The sequence below is a fragment of the Eleutherodactylus coqui genome, chromosome 4 (genome assembly GCF_035609145.1).
Source record: "Eleutherodactylus coqui strain aEleCoq1 chromosome 4, aEleCoq1.hap1, whole genome shotgun sequence".
Lineage (NCBI taxonomy): Eukaryota > Metazoa > Chordata > Amphibia > Anura > Eleutherodactylidae > Eleutherodactylus > Eleutherodactylus coqui.
The window spans coordinates 179,569,368-179,590,495 of NC_089840.1; the positions used below are offsets into that span (position 1 = coordinate 179,569,368).

At 39.6% G+C, this 21,128-nt stretch overlaps 1 protein-coding gene across 2 annotated transcripts in view; it reads left to right on the forward strand.

Annotated features, from left to right (window-relative positions):
* The window catches only part of NRG3 (neuregulin 3), a 930,270-nt gene that overhangs the window by 722,567 nt on the left and 186,575 nt on the right, over nucleotides 1-21,128 (forward strand). Inside the window, exon 4 of one of the 2 annotated variants that reach the window (XM_066600412.1) lies at nucleotides 17,103-17,129. In XM_066600412.1, the coding sequence (XP_066456509.1) occupies nucleotides 17,103-17,129 (27 nt within the window). The remainder of the gene's footprint in view (nucleotides 1-17,102; nucleotides 17,130-21,128) is intronic. The other variant, XM_066600413.1, reaches the window with a different exon arrangement.

Sequence of the window (21,128 nt, forward strand, 5' to 3'; positions counted from 1 at the left end):
ATGGAATTAAATAGTCATCCTGTTTACACCTGCCAATACATTCCTGGCAAGCAGTAGTTAATCTTTTAGGTTAATTCTTATCTATAAATCTATAACTAATTACCTTCAGTCACTGATGAATTCAAGCTTCCGATGAGCAGTTGTGATAAATTTGTCGCATTTCTCATACGATATATTTGTTATCCAAGTTTTATAGTGACAACTGGAAATTCCAAATAGGTATTGGCATCAATTTTTTTAACATGCTTTTTTTTTTAATCTACATTTTCATATCCTCAATGAGAATCCTCAAGTCAAAGGACATAATTTCTTCCTTACTTATATGAAAAAGGAGTGTTTTTACAGTGGTCACTAAGGGACCTTAAGCTAGGCCTTGGCTTCTTACAGCAAACTAGTTTACATGTTTCATTGATGTTCTATGCAAAGAAGAGTGGGTGTTCAGTTATCGAATGACTGGGCTCCTGTTCTAATCATTGAGTTAGAGAAGCCTTAGCATCTAAGTAGTTTCAGATAGAGGGGGCTCCTTCTATTACTCATCAGGCCTCCTTTTGATGGAATTCTGGGGGACTTATGAATTGCTATAGCAGCCAGAACCCTAGCAATGTGTAAGGAGCCAAGACTCCCTAGGGTATACCTGGTTAAATAAACAATTAGCAAGAAAATTGCCAGGGGCAAGAGAATAGCCTACTGGTTATACCCTCCCAAACACAAATTAATAAATAATATACTTTAATAATGCACTCAAAAAAGGACACAGACACTTTAAAATAAAGGAGTAGGTGGCTGAACTAGATCTGGAGTATGTCCATGGAGGAACTAAGTGTATGTTAGCTAGGCAAGCTGAAAGGGTATGATACAAAAGTGTGAGTTAATAGAGATACTATGAAAGCAGCCTGATTATAAATTTCCTAGGTAAGCTGAAAGTGCAGTCATTTATAGCCACTATCATATTCACACAGCATGCTGTCCTCAGGGGAACAACATAACTGCAAGCAGCCAATACTGGGACGTATAGGGTGTTAGTTGAAAGAGGTGCTATAAGAAGCAGCCAATATATAAGATTCAGTACATTGCTATAATAATTATGTCTTTTTTGTAATCAAATCTTGTTTTATTAGAGACTAACAAAGATAAACATAACATAACAGAAAAGTGTGTCACATGACTATAATAATAGTTAATGGTCATAGCTGATTTTACATCTACTATTCTCTGTGCCATGTGTGGCTCCCCCTTGTGAACCATCAGACCCCAAAGGAGTTGCATGCTTCCACTTGTTGTTAGATAGCGTGGATTGACAGGACCCACACATGGGTATATAGCGTACGCTTTGAGCCCCAAACTATACACAGTAAACAGTGTATACTGTTGTTAGATAGCGTGGATTGACAGGACCCACACAGGGTATATAGCGTACGCTTTCAGCCCCCCTTCCAAAAAAATTTAAACAGTGTATACTGTTGTTAGATAGCGTGGATTGACAGGACCCACCCATGGGTATATAGCGTACACTTTGAGTCCCAAAATATACACAGTAAACAGTGCATATTGTTGTTAGATAGTGTGGATTGACAGGACCCACACATGGGTATATAGCATACACTTTGAGTCCCAAAATATACACAGTAAACAGTGTATATTGTAGTTAGATAGTGTGGATTGACAGGACCCACACACAGGTATATAGTGTACGCTTTGAGCCCCCCAACAAATAAAAAAATGAAAAATGATAGGAGTTTTGTTACTTCCTATCAAATCTCTGCACGCCACTAGCAGTATACTGCATAAAACTGGTAACAGTATGCAGTATACAGCCGGAATGCTTGAGAATACTTTGTGTGCACTACTGCTCCAGCCAGCCAAACTGCTGATGCACACAATGAGAGGAGTTGTAGTCCTAGAAAGGACTGTTGGGTTCTTGGAACAAGGATCCCTGCCTAACCGCAACCTCTAACCTACAATATCACTTTCCCTGAATAGCAGCAGCTCTGTCCCTTAGCTAATGCAGGTCACCTGATCACCTGATCAGACCAGCCAGTCACTGCTATAGACATGCACAGGGTTGGCACGTCACAGCAGGAGGTGCCCAAGCCTATCCTGCATGCTTATTGGCTAAGAAATGGCGCAAAACATACAGGGGAGGAGAGGATGAAATTTTCTTGAGCAGCGCGTGGTGCTCAGCTCAAGTAACGAGTACATTGAGCAGGCTAATGCTCGAACGAGCATGCTCGCTCATCTCTAACCTTTAACAATGAGGATATGACAGCATATTTAAAGGAAAAGGGAGAGTTAAAAAAAGAAAGAGATAGTTTGAATGTTGTTGCGATGTGACCATTAGCAGCAGATAATAGCTTTTGTGTTCATATTGTTGATAAATAGTACTTTAACACATAGCATTCTTCGCTTACGGTCTTCTTTACTTTGATTTCACTCCAGTGGCAAACTATTTTGTAGTTTAGATTTGTACTTTATTTTAATGACTGCAGATTCTGTATAATTACTATACACTGCCATATAAGATGTAAAGTTGTATACACTGTTTCTCCATATAAGGGCTCAGTCAGACAAGTGTAGATCCGTACGTTTTTCCGCATGGAAAAAAAACACAATTCGTGTGCGGGACAAAATCTGCATGACCACGTCCATTGCCACCCATATGTTCTATCTTTGATAGGTGCGGATTTTCGCCCGCACACGCTCTGCATTTTTTTTTGCAATTGTGGTAATTTTAAAAGTCTCCACAGCTTTAAGCCTAATGTCCATGGGCGAATTCGATTTGCAAAATCCACGTGGGGCACCCGCTTGGGAGATCCACAAATCAAGCTGCCCATAGAGGTGCATGGGCGTCTGCAAATGGATTAAAACATGCAGATTTGATTTGCGGACTTTTTGGTCCAGAAAACAAATTGCAGCATGCTCCATTTTTGTGCGTTTCCTACACGGACGGCTTCCATTGAAGTCAATGGAATCCAGATGATCCGCGGCACACCCGCAGCTGACTGTACTGCGCATGTCTGATGGCGAGCCGTGACGACCGTGCGCAGTACAGAAAACCCGGAAGTGGAGGGATCTGTGCGGATGCCGCTGACGGGGAAATATAGGTAAGCAGGGCTCATCCGCATGTGCCGTGGACATGGGGCCTTAGTGGCTTTTTTTCTGGCTCATCTTTTTTTTGTTCTTCAAAATATGCTGTGGACATATGTTAGCTGGAAGTTTGTAGGACAATTTAAAAACAACATGCTACAAACAGTGCATTTTTGTATGTTTCATTTTCCACTTGTTAATTTTATGGGGTCAGCCGTCGGGATGTTCAGTAGTCAGTGTGATTAATATACGTGGTGATATGGAAAATTATTATTTTTTAAATCACAAAGTAAAGGGAAAAAAATATATATGTATATATAATATTTTTTTTTGGTAAAAAGAAGGAGTTGGAATTAGATGTAATTTTCTATGTGCAATTGTAATGTTGATATAAGTGATTACAATATCAGAACAAACATATAATTCATTGCAGAAAACTGGACACTTAAAGGAAGGCTCTAGTATCCTCTAGCTTGCATGCAAGATGTGATACGGGCAGGCATGGAGGTATACAGGTGCCATGTGGTATCCTGCGACATATCGCTCCACATTTGCTGTAACTGAACCACTTATAGGCTGAGAGAGTTGGCATCCCAGATGGTCCCATACATGCTCTATTGGGGATAAATCTGGCGACTGGGCAGGCCATAGAAGTGTGCCAATGTTGTGGAGACATTCCTGTGACCCCCTTGCTGTGTGCGGCTGAGCATTATCCTGCTGGAAAATGCATCTTGAAAGCCACCATCAGACGAACACATGTGGCTGCAGGATGTCCTGAACATATCGCTGAGCTGTCGTTGTCCCTCATAACACTACTAGGGGTGGGTTACTGTCATATGCGATGGCCCCCAAGACCATCACACAGTGGGGTAGTGTGCCACTCCACAGCAAAGGCAGGATTGAGACAGAGAAAAGATACTTGAATAGCATCCTTTATTAAGGAGAATGAAAGAAGATCCCACCTTTTTTAGCAAATTTGATGGCGACGTAGTCAAAAATATTTTTTACCTTCTCTTATATTTATTTTCCTCTGGGGATATTTTTATCTTCACTTTTTTTCTAAATCATGATATGGTTGCATGCTGATAAAACAAATGATGTTCATTTCCTGTCTGGGAACGAAAATCACTTGCAACCTTCAATAAAGTCTTTGTATCCTTAAGAGGTTTAATTGTCTGGCTAATTAGCTGAGTTTGTGGTCCTATTGTATTCCCAATTGTCTAAATTTCTTTTAGAATCTAATTTTCTGATAGCCATAATCTGCATACATTAATTTAATATGTACTTGTTAATATTATGCAGGGTTAAAGCTTGTAATTGTGTGTTTGAATTGTAAAGACATGATGCTAGAGCAAAATTAAATAGCTCACTTTTTCATTGAAGGGTTTTTATCACTACCGAAAAAAAAAATTCCAAGCAGCTGAGACTGGTTTAAAATAAAATACAAACTACTCACCTCTTTTCAGTTCCTGGATGTACAGGCGGCGGAAGTCTGTTGAGCGCTCCATCTACTCAGAGGCCACAGTCTCACCATACGAACTCCTGGCATCAACGCTTACATCCTGGACACCATGATTCCAGGAGTTTGGGACGATGACGCTATGGCCTCTGATTGGCTACAGCAGTCACCTGACTTTTACTCAGCTGTGTCCCTTGAGGCGAAGAGAAGTGAGTATAGTCTGTTTTTTTTAATTTTATGCCCCAGCTGCTTGAATTTGTTTTTGTCATGATAGAACCTCTTTAGGTTATTAGTTCAGTGAGCACAATAGATTATAGCTGACCTAGTAATACAAGGAGAATGGTAACACTTCCATAGGACTTGGCCTAGCATTTGATGCTGTGATGAAAAATCGTGACATAAAATCGCCGGCAATTTGGTGATTTTTAGTCACGTTTTTTTGCCGATAAAAAATCACCCAAATAACTTAATGCATTGCAATCCAATGTTTTACATGGTAGCGATTTTTGGGCTATTAGCTGCATTTACTTGCAGCTAATAGCTACGAGAAAACGCTTGTGTGAGAGATGCCTCAGCTATCAATTTCTGTCTGCCTACACATGGTCAGATTTGAATTGCGGAATCTGGAGCTGCTGTCCACCTCCGAATTCCACAACAAATATAGCCCTTAGCATACTATGCCAAATCGCAATTTCATCTCCAGAAGCGGAAATCAATTGCGATTTTCCACTCATGGACAAAACATCTCAGCATGCAATTGAAGTCAATGAAAGCCATGCATCCAAGGCCCTTCCACAATGACATTGCAGAAAGGTTGCGGATTCAGCATCATCACTAGGCGATGACTGTGGAAAAGCAGTGGTTTAAAAACAAAATCTGTGCTTTGCATGTCCAACAGCTTGCCATGCGGACCATTCACAGTGCAGCAAAAAAAACAAACTTCCACGTGGACACCGGCCAGACACAGGGTCGGATTCCACTGCGGGATACCGCATGCGGAATTTGACCTGCCCGTGTGCAGGCGGGCAATGTATGCATTTCCAGGAGGAATAGTGAAGGGACAGCACAATGTAGCCTCCTAAGAAAAGATGCTCCAACATTCTGCTATGGAGAATAGAAGAAAACATGTCAGGAGTAGAGATGAGCGAACGTACTCGGTCACGCCCCTTTTTCACCCGAATACCGCGATTTTCGAGTACTTCCGTACTCGGGCGAAAAAATTCGGGGGGCGCCGTGGGAGAGTGGGAGGTTGCAGTGGGGAGTGCGAGAGAGAGAGGGCTCCCCCCTGTTCCCCGCTGTTACCCCCGCTCTGCCACGCTGCCCCCCGCCCCCCGAATCTTTTCATCCGAGTACTGAAGTACTCGAAAATCGCGGTGCTCGATCGAGTAATTACTCGAAACAAGTACGTTCGCTCATCTCTAGTCAGGAGAGCTTTTAGTATCCCACAAGGCTATTCATCTGCTTGCAGCTTGTTGTATTTATTCTAATAGCAGTTATTGCAGGTGGCCTAGAAGATACTTGCTTTTTCTCTTTTGGGACCACCTCCACAGTATAGGAAGCTACTTGTGCCTAAAGTTCTATGTGTGCCACAGTATATACTGTAAGCCCTCAATGGTATATGAGTTATCTGTTTTGAAAATCTTTTAAATTGTAAGGATTTGGAACGGCATTTCTTCATTATCGAGCTGCTTGTCAGTGACATCCATCAATCACAACATAAGAGAGGAAGAAATGATGAAGAAACAATTAAAAAGGATGTAATATCAAACATTCATACATGTGCATTGTACAAAAGAGAAAATCTAGAAATAGAATTGCTGCTAGCAATTCCATGTCCTTACATAGAGGTGAGCGTCTTTGTTGTTTCTGTACAACTCTTCCATGCTATATTATGGTACCTTTACATCACTTCTGTTAGTTAATAGCAAAATTACCTGCTTTCACACACTCTTCAATCTTTGAAAATACATTTTCACTGTAAGCGTACATGAGGTCAGCATCAGGTATCCTACTCTAAGAGCTTTAACTGCAGATGTCACTTCTTGATCTGTTAATGGAATGAATGGAGCTTCTGTGAAAGGTCTGCAAAGTTGTGCATCAAAGCATCTATGAAACAACAAAACAGTAATCAGCCGTCTTCAAGATAAAAACAAAAACAGGGGACTTCTTAAAGTATACTTTATTAATCTCTGTCTGCTCAAGAGAGTAGAGGTGGTAATACATTTCAATGATCTAGGAACTTAAAGGGGTATTCTTATCTTTTAAAGTCATGGTGATTGCTAAAATATGCTATTGTGATGACGGGAAATGTGGTGGAAGATAATGACAATATTGTCATGGTAGTCCTATACAGCTCCTGCTCGCCAAACTGGTTGTCACAGTGTGATAGTGGAGTGCTGGTAGTGAAGCGCTGACCTATACTGCCCCCTGAATCTGAAAATATTTTGCAGTGTGAACAACAAATGAGAAAAGTCCAAAAGACAGGGGAGGCAATTAAACCCATGCTTTAGTTATCCTTAAATTAAGCTGTTGCTGGCAAGTTGTAGCTGTAATGTATTCCCTATAAGGCTGGTTTACCCTTCGTACTACAGTCCATAGGCTCTCTCTGTCTTCTAGGCTAAATGTGCTTGAGTTGTCAACTCTGTAGGATAGGGACCCTCACATCAGTTGCACCACTCATCTGCACCGCTAAATAGAGGGATCACAGAGATAGCAAGTAAACTTTCTTTTACCTTTACCTTTTTTTTTGTAATAATTACTAAAACTTTTTAAAACCGATTTTAACATTTTTTTTAGTCCCCATAGGACATAAACTTGCGATAGCTTGATCACTCCTGCAGTATGATGTAATACCATAGTATTACATTATACAACGATCTGATAGGCAATCTATCTAGCCAGACCACAGGCATGGCTTCATAGCCAATCTGTCATGGCAGATATGGTGGCTTTCAGAAGGCTACAAGGTGCCATGGCAACTACACTGCACCCCGCAATCTCATTGCGGGGAGTCATTCCAGACTCCCAAACAATCGGGGCGTTTAAAGAGTTAACTGCTCCAATCAGTGGCGGTGCTGTTCGGCTGTAAGAAATCGTCATAACCTGCATTGTATTTAGCGGGATCAAACTCCATCTCTCTGCATACAAATGCAAACCTCCTGGAAGCAACCGTATGTCATGGTGCATTAAAGGGTTAAAATACAGGGTTAGGGCAATAACCTGATGCTTTGCCACAGGGAAAGTAAAGTCTAGCTGCAACTCGGCTTCAGATGTTGCATAGTTTTTACTGGAGTGTTCTTTTATTTATATTTTTTTAAGTCAGATGTTGTGTAACTCATATAAACTTTACAATGAAATAAGAACTACAAGTAACACAATAGTAGGAAATTTGCTACTACAGCTGCACCACACAAAGTAATATTGTTACTGCATGTAATTATAGTTGAGTATGACAGTCAAACAGTAATATAAAGCAGAAGGCAAAAAACAGTATATACACAAAAGAAATTGTTCAATAAGCTGAAATGCAGCTCATCATGAATGTTTATAGACTCATTAACTCAATAAAGCCGTTTTGTCTGCATTATAATAGATGATGAAGAAAAGAGATTTCCGGTCCATCCGTTATTGCAAACACATTTACTTTCAGAATTCTCCATTCACATGCTCCCCAGATTCAGTCATTTGCATTTTAAATGGGATGCTATGGTGATAGCAGAATATAAAAATGTTATTAATATTTATACATTAAAACATCTAAGGAATGTGAACGAACACCTGTTGTATTATAAATATTTGAACATTCATTATGTGATTGATTTTGAGTGTTGTAGCCTTTTAGCATCCATTAAAGTCTGTCCTTATTTAATGGGTCTTTTCCATATCTTATTTCAAAAGCATAATGTGATGAAGGTAAAAGATGGGCTACATGAGTGTAAAAAAGAAAAAGTATGTAACAGTCTCAGGTGGATAAAGGATAATTACTGCACTTCTAATGACACTAGAATGGCTAAAGGTGACATTTATATGCTCTTGGAGAATCTTTTATAAATTTGACTTTGGTCAATGTCAGACTGAGGTTCCTTCCCATGGCCAACAGAGGAAATAATTCTAAGGACCCAGCTTTCAAATATACTGAACATGCAATCAATAAGATTTTAAAGATAAGTTATGCATAAATGCATAAAAAAATAGGGGCAGGTCAACTCTAAGGCCTCTTTCATGTGACCGTATGTGTTTTTATGCTCAGCCCATCATGGCTAAAAAACGCATGAATAAAGAATAGCCATGATCTACATAGTAACATAGTATGCTAAGCTGAAAAAGGACAAATGTTCATCCAGTCCAGCCTGTTTCTGTCCCCCCATGTTGATCCAGACAAAGGCAAAATAAACCCACTGAGGCAGAAGCCAATTTACCCCACCCTGGGGAGGAAAAACTCTTCTCAACTCCATAATGGCAGCCAGATTAATTCCTGGACTCTTCAGAGAAGGTTCCTTTCTTATTCCAAGTCAGGTAGTCGAAAGATCCCCCGATCAGAAACCCTTCTGACTTCTTAATATCCATATCCTGTAGTGTCACAGTACTCTAAAAAGATGTCTAGTCCCCTCTTAAACTCTTCTATCGATCAAGTCCGGATCTTAATTAGTGTGTTCTCGTCCATTCACATGGGTGGCTGCGGCACATCGGCAAAAAAATACGCTACAGTGTGGAAATCCCTTTGTTGGTAGAAATCCTAGGAATGACTATTAATGCATAAATAAAGGCAGCTGTCTTCCCCTCCCTTTTTTTCAACTCCTATGGGAGCTTCCAGCATATCTTTTTTGGGTATCAATGTGCTATTTTTTCTGGCACAATTTTTTCAAGCGCCCAAAAATCACTCATTTGAATGAATATAATGGAATCCAATGCTTTAGATGGTCCTGATTTTTTGAAGCGGCTACAATAACTGCTTATATACGATTGTGTGAATAAGGCTTAAGTGTGGCTTTCTTCTGCTTGACCTTTGAGGCCCATTATTGTATCAATGTTTTAGGGCTTTGTGGGAGGCTCTGAATTTTTGATGACCCTGCCCAATCCTGGCTTTTTAGTCCCAATTCTTTTTTAGCATTCTTCTTAGAAACAAAAATAGAGCCTCAATTTTAGTACATAGATAACATATAATATTCAACAATATCTGATATTTTTTTCCTCTTTGCTCTTCACTTTTTCTGAATCCTAAGTGGAAGGGACCAGACACAAGACTCTGTTCATACTGGTGTTATTGCATTCCTTTATAATGGAGCCATGACAACTATGCTACATTTTTTTCAAAAGAGATACAAACAAATCTTGATGGACCCCACTGCCCTATATTGGGGACTGTCAGGTTTCCTACTGGGATTCAAATGAGCCTCAGAACAAGAAAATCACTGAGAGTTTTGCTATCAAAGCTACCAAAAACCCAAGACCCACTGGCAATGACCACAATGGAAAGAAAGCCTAACGTGGAGAAACTATGAGCAAAACCTGTCCACTTCCCTTCAACTATACATGTAATTTACTGGTGGCCACTTAATGGAAACACAAATCTTTGCTGAGCAATGTAAAGTATGAATGGGCTGTAAGGGGCAGGATAGGCTTTGATGTTAGAGAGGAAACATAGGTTTTATTTTTTTTTAGAAAGGGGCCACAGATGACAGTAACTACAAATGAAAGCCTGTATTCTACTAATGGATTAACTGTGCAATTAAGAAGCGCTTGTTTTGCTTTGGGGGATTTCTGATATATTAATGAAAAGCCACTTTTACACGCAATGATTACTAAAACGGCCTCATGACTAAACGAATGGACAACATTTTTGCATAAAATTACATGCATAGATAATGTCCTTTAATCATCTCCATTTCCTCATTAGCTAAAGTAAACTCAGTGGGAGTTGTTTGCTCAGGTGGGTGTGTGTTTATGCGAGGGATTATCTGGCCAGCAGGATTCCATTGTCTTCTCCCAGCATGAGTAAACAATGTACTCATTATGTATGCAACGCAAACACAATGAGTAAATTCAAGTTAGCAAGCCGTTCAAAAGACTGCACAACTTCAATTCAAATAAAATGTGTTTTGAGCGATCAAACAATGGTTTTTATGAGGGCTAAAAATCTGCATTAAACGACAATTGAGCGAATAGTGCCCGCATTTACATGTAATGATTATTGCTCACTTTCGACCAGTTGGACGAATTTTAAGTGATAATCGTTGGGTGTAAAAGGGTCTTCTGTTCACCAAAGATCATGTTAACTAATAGTGGGCAATTATCCCAGCTCATTTTACACCTAATAGAGTTAAGTAAAATCAATCAATAACCCAGCATTATTAGGTTATATAAACTATAAAGTAATCAACAGCTCTCTAGCTTTTATTCCTAACATTCATATTAACAACATAACTCTATCCTTACTACCCAATCATTCTTCACATGACCAATTACTTTTATATTAGAGCTTATTGTTATATGTGATCACAATAATCTCATTAGCCAAAACATAAAACATTTTGCAATGAGTTGCCATAAAATCAATGACAGTGGAACAGGCTTCATTGGTCAATTATTAGGAAATGATCAGTCATTTGTATATAATGTCATGACTTCATTAAGTTGAATCATACTGTGATTGTTTCTGCCTGGATTTAACATAACTACCAATAACATCTATTCTAACTAAGATGACATATAGCAGTGTCTTTCAATTCATATTGTGCCATTAGATAATATAAGTATAGAGATACAGTATTTCCACGCAATGGCATGTGAAGGCAGTTGCAAACCATTTCTTGCATAACTAACGCGAACAACACAATCACAGTATATAATATGATAGGAAGATGTGAGAACAGATGCACTTTCTATTGTTGAGTATAATTTATTATATCATCCAGAAAAAATGTTGTCCATAATTAGTATCTTCAGTCAATCCAGATTCTATGGTTCTGTGTAAATAGTAATCAAATGCAGCATAATGTTTGTTGCTATTCTCGCACTGTAATGTCTATTACTGGAGATGTGGATTCTCCAAACTCAAGGCCAAATTGGGCGGGGGGGGGGGGGGGGGGGGGGTTGGAGGGGGCATGTGCCATCCTGCCTAGTCCTATAGTAGACATTTTATGGGCTACTCTTCCAGTCCATGGTTCTCCCTCCTCTCGTCCCTCCACATGCAGTTGAATCCATTATGCCCCAACCCCCGCTGCATAGCCCAAGAGCCCCACCATCTTGCTCCTTCTGCTGGAACTGGGGGGTGGTGGAACTACAGACGTCAGATTACTATCAGTGAGCAGTTTCAGCATAGGACTGATTGGTGCAGCAGGAGTTGTTAAACCGATCAGAGAGTAATTATAGCATTATTAAGGAAGATGGTTGGGCTGTCACTGACAGCCTTAAGTCATCCCCACTGTCCACCTATTAGATCCCACAGTCTTAGAGTTGAGTGTAAGCACTAATGCACTAGACTTAGACTCTACTGTTTTATACTGCACTTAAGGTGTTGTCCTCATAATGGGAGGCACTGGAACACATAATTTGTGGGTGGAAGGGGGGAATGCAGGTAGCACAGGAGCCAGTCACACTCCTGGAGGATCTGAAAGGGGCTTCTACTAGAATTGCAGGTTTTTAAATTCTGCTTTTTCTATCTCCAAAAATGTACTGAACAGGGCAGCCAAATGTACTGTAATTGTGAGGTACTGCAGCACATCTTGAGGCTGCAACATGCATATATGGCAGCCTAAAGATGATCTGCAGGGCTGCCAGCTCCTTTTCAACTGCTCTACTTAGTCTATTTGTGGAGGAAGAAACAGCAGCAATTACAAATCCCTAGTAGAGATGAGCGAGCATACTCGTTCGAGCTTGATGCTCGTTCGAGTATTAGGGTGCTCGAGATGCTCGTAACTCGAGACGAGCACCACGCGGTACTCGTCTCGATTAAACGAGCACTGACCATTGAATTCAATGGAGCCGGCAATACAGCCGGCTCCATTGAAAGCAATGGGCTGCCGGCGAGCGTGGGATGAATTTTCGGGAAGGGCTTAAAAATATAAGCCCTTCCCTGAACTTCATCCAGAAATGTGTAAAAAGTAAAAAAAAAAAAATACTCACCTTGTCCCGGCAGACGGAGTTCAGCCGCGGCTGGCCGGCAGTTCTCCTGAACTGCTGTGAGTAGTATTCAGCAGCCGGGGATTTAAAATCCCCGCCTTCTGAATGAGTTGCCTCTGATTGGTCACAGCCTCACCAATCAGAGGCAGCTCTCACTCATCCATTCATGAATTCATGAATGGGTGAGTGAGTGCTGCCTCTGATTGGCTCAGCGCAGGGACCAATCAGGGGCAGCTCTCAGCTTTCATTCAGTGAGAGTAATAGTGAGACCTCGGAGCCCGAAATGCAGCCCTGCATGTTGCTCCTCGCCTGCCCTATCCATTTCTGTGTTTTTTACATGACTTTGGTGATTTGCTAAGATTTTCACAAATGAAAACCTTAGCGGAGCACCAGTCATATACAAAAATGCTCGAGTCGCCCATTGACTTCAATGGGGTTCGTTACTCGAAACGAACTCTCGAGCATCACTGAAAGTTCGACTCGAGTAATGAGCACTCGAGCATTTTGGTGCTTGCTCATCTCTAATCCCTAGTCTACTATATACGGTAGCATAAATTAATATTAGGAATATTGGGGTTCTTTAAGCAAATAGGGTGCTATATATGGAGCGTTTAGTGCCTAAAATATTATATGGGGCTATTTACTGTGGGGCACTTATTTTGGATGGGGCACTATGAGTATGGTGCTATTTAGTACTGATTGCTATCTGTATGGCACAATTTGTTGAGGAGTATTTGGCACATAACCAGATGTATGACCTTCTTTCCTATGTTACTAGGTATGTGATGCTCTCTTCAGAAACACTGTATGTGCCTCTATTTTAGGGCTCACTTCTGCTCCATTGATTTCAATGGGTTGACTTGAGACCGAGCACTTGTACTCAGCTACCCCCGGAGGTCTCTTTGAAATGAATGGAGCAGTGGTGCACATTTGCAACCACTGCTGCCATCACTTCAGGACACATAGGGGATTCCAGTGGTCAGTCCTCGACCAATCAACATGTTATCCCCTATCCCGTGGATAGGACATAACTTGCTTCTATGGGATAACCCCTTAAAGTCTCTTGCACACCTATTCTTGTTGATTCCACTGGTAGGCTTCATCAGAAGCCACATAAATAGTGACCAACACCAAACCAGTTGTAATTTAGACAGTGTCTGCCTGGTAGGCAAACACATAGTGAGCCATCTTTAACCTGTTTATCTCCACCTACCATATAAAGGTGTCAGGGAAACCGAGCTTTAAATCCAGCCACTGTTAAAGTATCGTGGAGACCAGTGATGTTGGGCATTACTCTTGCCTATGAAATGCCAGATCCAGACACTGTCTAAATTACAACAGGTTTGGTGTTGGTCACAATTCATGTGGAGTCTAAGGAATCTCCCCATTATTTGCTTGTAAAGGGAATGTATCACATATATATATTTTTTAACTTATTGAACTAATTAATAGTTTTAACTAATTAAAACCCTATAGCCAAACATTTTCAATTTATGGAATCTGCTTTTATTTTCTTCTTGAATATTTTTTAATCTACTGTTTGTGGATGACTACGGGGCTGTTCTCTTACCTGAACTGCATTTAACAGCATTTAGAGATGATTTGTAGTGGGAATTATGGGCCATTCACAAAATGTACAGGAAAAGTTCCATTGATTAATATAGGAGACTGTTCTAAGCATGTTCTGTGATCTATACATTGATCATTGTGAAGGGTGAGGAGTAGATAAGCTTTGACCATCACATATTGTGAGATGACTGCTGAAAAGTTTTCTCTACAGATCAGGAAGTGTCAGACTATTATTAGGCTTAGTGGTCAGTGTGAAAAATGCACAGTTTTGGGGATTTTATATTTTAAATACAGATCGTGACATTGAAAAAAAATTCTTTGTAAAATGTTTAACATAAAAATGTATGTACACAATAAGTCATTTTTGATGACATGTTACCTTTTAAACCTTGTAAGGAGGTACAGTACATATAGCGATAAAGACATTTAACTTCTTGAGTGGCACGCCCGTATATTTTCAGGGACAAACTCCACTGCCCATAGCGATATAGCCAGGAAGATTTCCGGGCTATGTATCACTATGGGAGCTGCAGAGTACAATGCCACAAGCTGTGGCAGTGTGCTCTGCCTGAACAATCCCACAGAGAACCAGTGCAGGACAAGAAACAGAAGCAGGAAGATATCGCTGATCTGCCGGCAATCTCCCGCTTCTAAATTCAAAGTCCTGCTTAGTTTACAGGTTGCCATAGAGACCATCGGCTTGTCAGAAGCAAGCCAATGGTCTCTGTGGCAGGGAGAACTGGTGCTTGGCTGTCAGAGGACAGCCAGGCACCAGCTCTTACAGCAGAGATTACAGAAAACCTCTGATCTCTGCTGTGTTAACCCTTTAAATGCTGCAGTCTATGTGACTGCAGCATGTAAAGGGCTGTCAGCATCGGACCCCCGGAATGTGATCAGGAGGTCCTGATGGGTCTCTGTGGAAGTCCCCTAAAGGGACAAAAAAAAATTTAAAATAAAATTACACATGTGGTATCCCTGCATCATAATGACCCAGAGAAGGAAGTTACTACCTTATTTAACCCCTTAATGACAAGGCCCTTTTTTTTCTTTTTTGCCCATTTTTTTGTTTCCTCCCCCCGTTTAAAAAATCAGAACTCCTTCATTTATCCATCGATGTCGCTGCATGAAGGCCTGTTTTTTGCAGGACGAGTTGTTTTTTTCAATGGTGCTATTTAAAGTACCATATAATGTACTGAAAAACTTTTACAAAATTCTAAGTGGAGTAAAATGAAAAACAAAATGACATTCCGCCATCTTTCCGTGCATCTTGTTTCTACGGCACACAAACTGCAACAAAAAATGACATGATGATTTAATTCTATGGGTCAGTACAATTACTACAATACCAAACTTGTACAGTTTTCTTTTGCTGTACTACTTGTATTTTTTTTCAAAGACATTTAATTTAAAAAAAAAAATTTCTGCTGCATCTTCTGCACACAATAACTTTTTTATTTTTCGTCGATGTACTTGAGCAAGGGCTCAATTTTTGCAAGATGTCCTGTAGTTTATGTTAGTACTAATTCGGAATACATACGACTTTTTGATCTCTTTTATTGCATTTTTTCTGGGAGACAGGGTGAGTGAAAAAGTGCATTTGTGGCATTCTTTTTTTTTTTTTTGGACTACGTTCACCTTGTGGGGTAAATAATGCACTACTTTGATAAATCGGACATTTATGGACGCAGTGATACCAAATATGTATTTTTCTTTTATGATTTAGATTTTTTATTATAGCTATGGCAAAAGGAGGGTGATTTAAACTTTTATTACTTTTTTTATTTTTTTTTGAAGTGTGAAAAAGTCAGGAAAAAGAAAAAAAACTATTACAATTTGGTATTGGCATAATCGTACCGGCCTGTAGAATTACTTTAATATATTATTTACACTGCTCAGAGAATGTAGTGAAAAATAAAAATAAAAAACATGCCAGAATTACAGAAAAAATGGAATAAAAAGCGATCAAAATTTTACATGTACCAAAAAATTAGATAAATAAAGACTAGAGTTCATCCCGCAAAAAACAAGGCCTTCTAGAGCTCTGGCAATGGGAAAATAACATTAATACGGCTCTTGGAATGTGGCGACAGAAAAGCAAACCTTTAAAAAAAAATGTTTTAAATGTACAAAAATAGCAAAACATAAAAAAACTGTATAAACTTGGTATCGCCGGAATCATGTTGACTCAGAAAATAATGTTATCACGTTATTTATTGTGCATACTGAACGCGGTAAAAATAAAATCCAAAAAAACAAATGGCAGAATTTCTTTTTTTTTCCCCAATCTCCCTTCAAAGCTTTTTACAAAAGTTATGTAATACATTATGTATAACCAAAAATGATGCCATCAAAAAGTACAACTTGTCCCGCAAAAAACAAGCCCTTATATGGCTGTGTCAATGGAAAAATGAAAAAGTTATGGCTCTTGGAACGCGACTGCAAAATTAGTGCAAATTAAATGATTAGACCATTTAAAAAACCTGCCCTGGTGGGCACGACAGGGTGGTAAGAAACCTGCCACTCAAGGGCTTAAAGAAAGAATAAAAATAAATAAATTGCAGACAAAACAACGCAATGAAGAACTCCTGGTATCTTGGGGGTTTGCAGCATAGAATTATTGATGTTACTTCTGCTGGAATGATTTATGATGCCAGTATGCCAGAAATTTCCAATATCTATAGTCCTATTAGATGAATATATTATTTTTGTTTTTGGAATCTTTGTATAGGAATATCTGTTTTTTGTGACTCTTCATGTTAGTAGTTTTATGTTCTCACCTGCTGAACACTAATCATCATTTTTTGTATTTTTAAACTTCTGATACTGATGTTGTCTTATCTCTATTTTTTGCATGTTCTTCCTGGTGCAGCAGACCATTTAGGAATAGAATTTATGGGTAAGTTATCCTTAATTTCTTATTGAATTTTTTCTGAGTAAAAAAGGGCATTACGGGAGAGGTTTCCGGGACTATACTAGTATAGTCTGTAACCGTTGATCAGCTCAGAATTCAAGCTGATTGAAATGACAGCGGCGCTTCTATAAGTGCTACTGCCACTTTAGTGCCTACCAGGAACATTGCCGTGCATTCTATAGCAGCTGTGCCTTGTATTGCAACTAATTTCCATTGCAAGAGAGCCACCACAGTAAGTCCAAATGCTGTATAGTTCCAAAATAAAAACATTGTACTCCATTTGGACATGGTCACTTAGGTCCCACATCGCTCATGTTCTATTATCTTGATTCATAAAATGCATATTTGATGGCTATCAGAGCAAGAGTATTGGATGTGGTAAAGTGCATGATTATAATGCTGTTTACAGATCATGTTATTCCCCTTTCCATGCATGGCCCTTTTGGAATAAGTACAAGACAGAATAATATGACCTTTATAATATATTCTCTGGATTTCTGGAGAGACTGACAGAAAATAGCAAGGTCTGTGAAATTAACGGGCACTTTGTATGAACTATAAATGGAATGCATTAAGTAACCATCAAGGCCCCCTGAGTGATTCTTCTGTGGTAGATGGCAGACAATAAGCTATTGTCATTTGACCCCTGTATTTGAACACATTAGCCTGGTGCCCTTACTACAGTACCATCGGGACTGCCCTAATGGTGACTCTGGTTAACATCAAAATGAAACAGTACTATGGGGTCAGGTCCTTTGTGAATTAGTATTAAATGGTAATATAAGGAAAAAACTGTGTATCTTTTATTTCTAGATAGTAAATAAAATATTTTCATCCTCAAATGTAATTATGTATTATATGATTGTTAATGTCATCCACCATATAGTACATCTTATACTACACATGCATGAGCTGCTATGGAGTCTATAGATATTTCTGAATATATATATATTGGAATTAATAGTTATCCACATGAATAACCACTATGAGTATGTGATATTTTAGTCTACTGCTTCAATAAATGGCTGTAATTGATGCATCAAACGCTGGCTCTGATTGGCTGAGCTGGGCCTCGAGAACAAATCAAACCAGTCTATTGCTGGAGGTGGGGTTTTCAATTAGAGATTACCAGCAAGAGATGCTCTGTCGGCGCTCTCAACTGCACGGAAGCCAGCAGGAATGCCGGAGAGCAGCCAGATAGTGCCTGCTAAATGAGTATTGCTTTTTTCCCCAGCTTGCTTGGCTGCCTTTTCATCTGTGCTAAAAACGCAGCTGAAAACACAGCCAAAACGCTGGGAAAATGTGTACCAATGCTGCCAAAACTGCAGTAAATGCAGCATTGAAAAATTCAGCATTTTTGCAAACGCCCATTGAGGGAAGCCTAAGGACGTTATGAGATCTTCTGTGCTGGGCTCTGGATATTAGTATAGAAAAAGGAGAAGAACCAGGCAGCATTCACTAAAAATCCTCCTCTTTATTAGAATCAGTACATCATGAGGAAGCAAGCAGCTGCTTGCTTCCTCATGATGTACTGATTCTAATAAAGAAGAGGATTTTTGCCTGGTTCTTCTCCTTTTTCTATACTAATGACCAACGGTGGACCCGGGGAGTCGGGACCCTAACTGGGCTATTGCATAGTACCTTGCACCAGTGGTGAGACTTAACCCTTGGAGTGCTGCTGTGACTTTTTCTCTTTCTGTGGGCTCTGGATGTTAGTACACAGAGAGCTGTGCATAGTCAGCAGCACTAATGCCCCATTTACAAACAATGCTGTTATACAGCAGCGAGCATCGCTAGTCCATTAACAGTAAGCAATTATTCAAAGTGAACGACTGCTGTTTACACTGAATGGCTCATCGGCCAGTTTTATGCATGCAGAAACTGAATGACTTTCTCTTGCATATTGCATTGAATGGCTGTGATTGGTTCATCGAGTGCTGGCTATGATTGGCTAGCCACGGTGCTTGAAAACCAATCACAGCCAGCACTTCCTGGAGGCAGGGAATTTAAACCTCCAATCCAGGAAAGGCTGGCAGAAGACTAAAGCCAAGTGCTGGAGCTGACAGCGCCTCTCAGGTGATGTATATTTTATTTAATTTTTTTCTTTGCAGCTAGAGCTTATTTAAGGGCTTTTACAATAGGATTCCCTACTGTAAAAGTTCCATCACACTACCCAAAAACTGATAGCCGGCAAGGAGCGGAGAGGGGGAGGGAGTTTAGCAGTGTTAAACTCTCTCCCCCCACCTGACGGTATCCCGGGCTTGGCATATACTCGCCGGACCTGGGCCAACTGAATGAGCGCGTAAACAGGACATGCAGCTGTGACTTTGTCATGGTTGGCTCTCATTCATGCGATTTTTGATCACGCTGTGGCCGTGACATGGCCTGCCAAAAATTGCAGCGCCCATGTGAAAGAGACCTAAGGAACACATGCTGCCTGTTGACAAGTTCAACATATGTTGGGCAATTTTCTAATGTGTTTGCTGAACTTGCACCACAATTATTGCATAAATGCAGACTTAGTGAGGCAAAAATAAAAAAATAAAAAGATTTAAAATTAAGGTACGCTCTTGTAAGCTGAAGTTTGATATAGTAAGAATTACAGCTAAATTGAGTTATTTATGGGATCAGCATGAGCACCTTCTGAATGAAAGGAGCAGCTATATGTGTTTTATTGTGTATATATATTGTGCATTATGTACTAAAATGGTATTTACCTAAGTGTTAAGAAATTCTTCACTGCCATGCGTATTTTATGTGTAAATAAGTCTATTTAATGCTAAAGAATTTTACTTTTCTACTTGCGACATGAATAAGTATAAGCCTAGAAATTCAAGAACTGATCTGGCTTTTGTAACATTAAATAAAAAGCCTGGATTTAAACCATTCTAAATGCACAATAAGATGAAAAGAATGTCCTACACTGGAGGAGCTTTTTTCTACCAAATACACTACAAAATTATTTTTAGGTTTCATTTCAATCAAACAAATTGAAGTAAATGTTTTCCAACAGGGTAAGAAGAACTTTACATGATATTAAATAATGGCTTCCAATACGGAGACTATTCAGAGTAAAGTGGCATGTGGCTGGTGTACTAAAGCTAAAAATAATGCTAAACATATATTGTGTGCATTCAAAGCAAGGATGCTTGATGTTATTTATTTAGTTCTGTTATACATACATGCATTATTAACAGGTAGAACGATGCAAATTATTTATATAACATTTGGACTTATTTTTCTGCCTGCATTATTTGATGGTTGAATAAACGTGTACAGCTGAGACTTCTGTGTTTCATAATGGTCACGAGTTGCCTAGAATGGATTTCAGCTGTAGCACTGCGGATGGCTCCTAATTGTCTATTCATACTGCCAGTTCAGGCCTAGTCAGATGTATATCTTATTCTGCTCAGATGTAGCATACCTAAATTTGTCATTTATATGCTTCTCTTGTCAACTCTGATAACGGAAAACATATTGGACATATTTGTATATGCCACATCTTTTTATTATTAATCCATCTCCTAAACTCATAACCTATTCCTGCCACGCATTATATAACAGGCAAGAGATGTTCCCATACCTGAATGGACTGTATTCTACTGTGATTGCATACGAATAGCAGCTGTGCCTAGAACAATGCTATAAGAAAAAAAAGTAGTGATTCTAAGCAGAAATTCCATGCTAATTGCCAACACTGGAAAACCCTCCAACTCAGGCTGTTTAGCTCCTTCAACTGCATGATCAATACAAATCAGCAGACGTATAAAGGCCCTTTTAGACACAACGAGAATTGCTCAAAAATCACTCAAAGCCGTCTTTTGAGTGATTCTCGTTCTGTCTAAATACAGGGACATCGTGCAGTTTTTGTGCACAAGTTGTTGATCGCTCAATTTAACTTGCTAGAAATGAGTGATCAACTGTTATCAGCGGAGCAGGCTGTTATCAGCTGGCTGTACTGATAGGATTCTCTGTGCCTGTGTC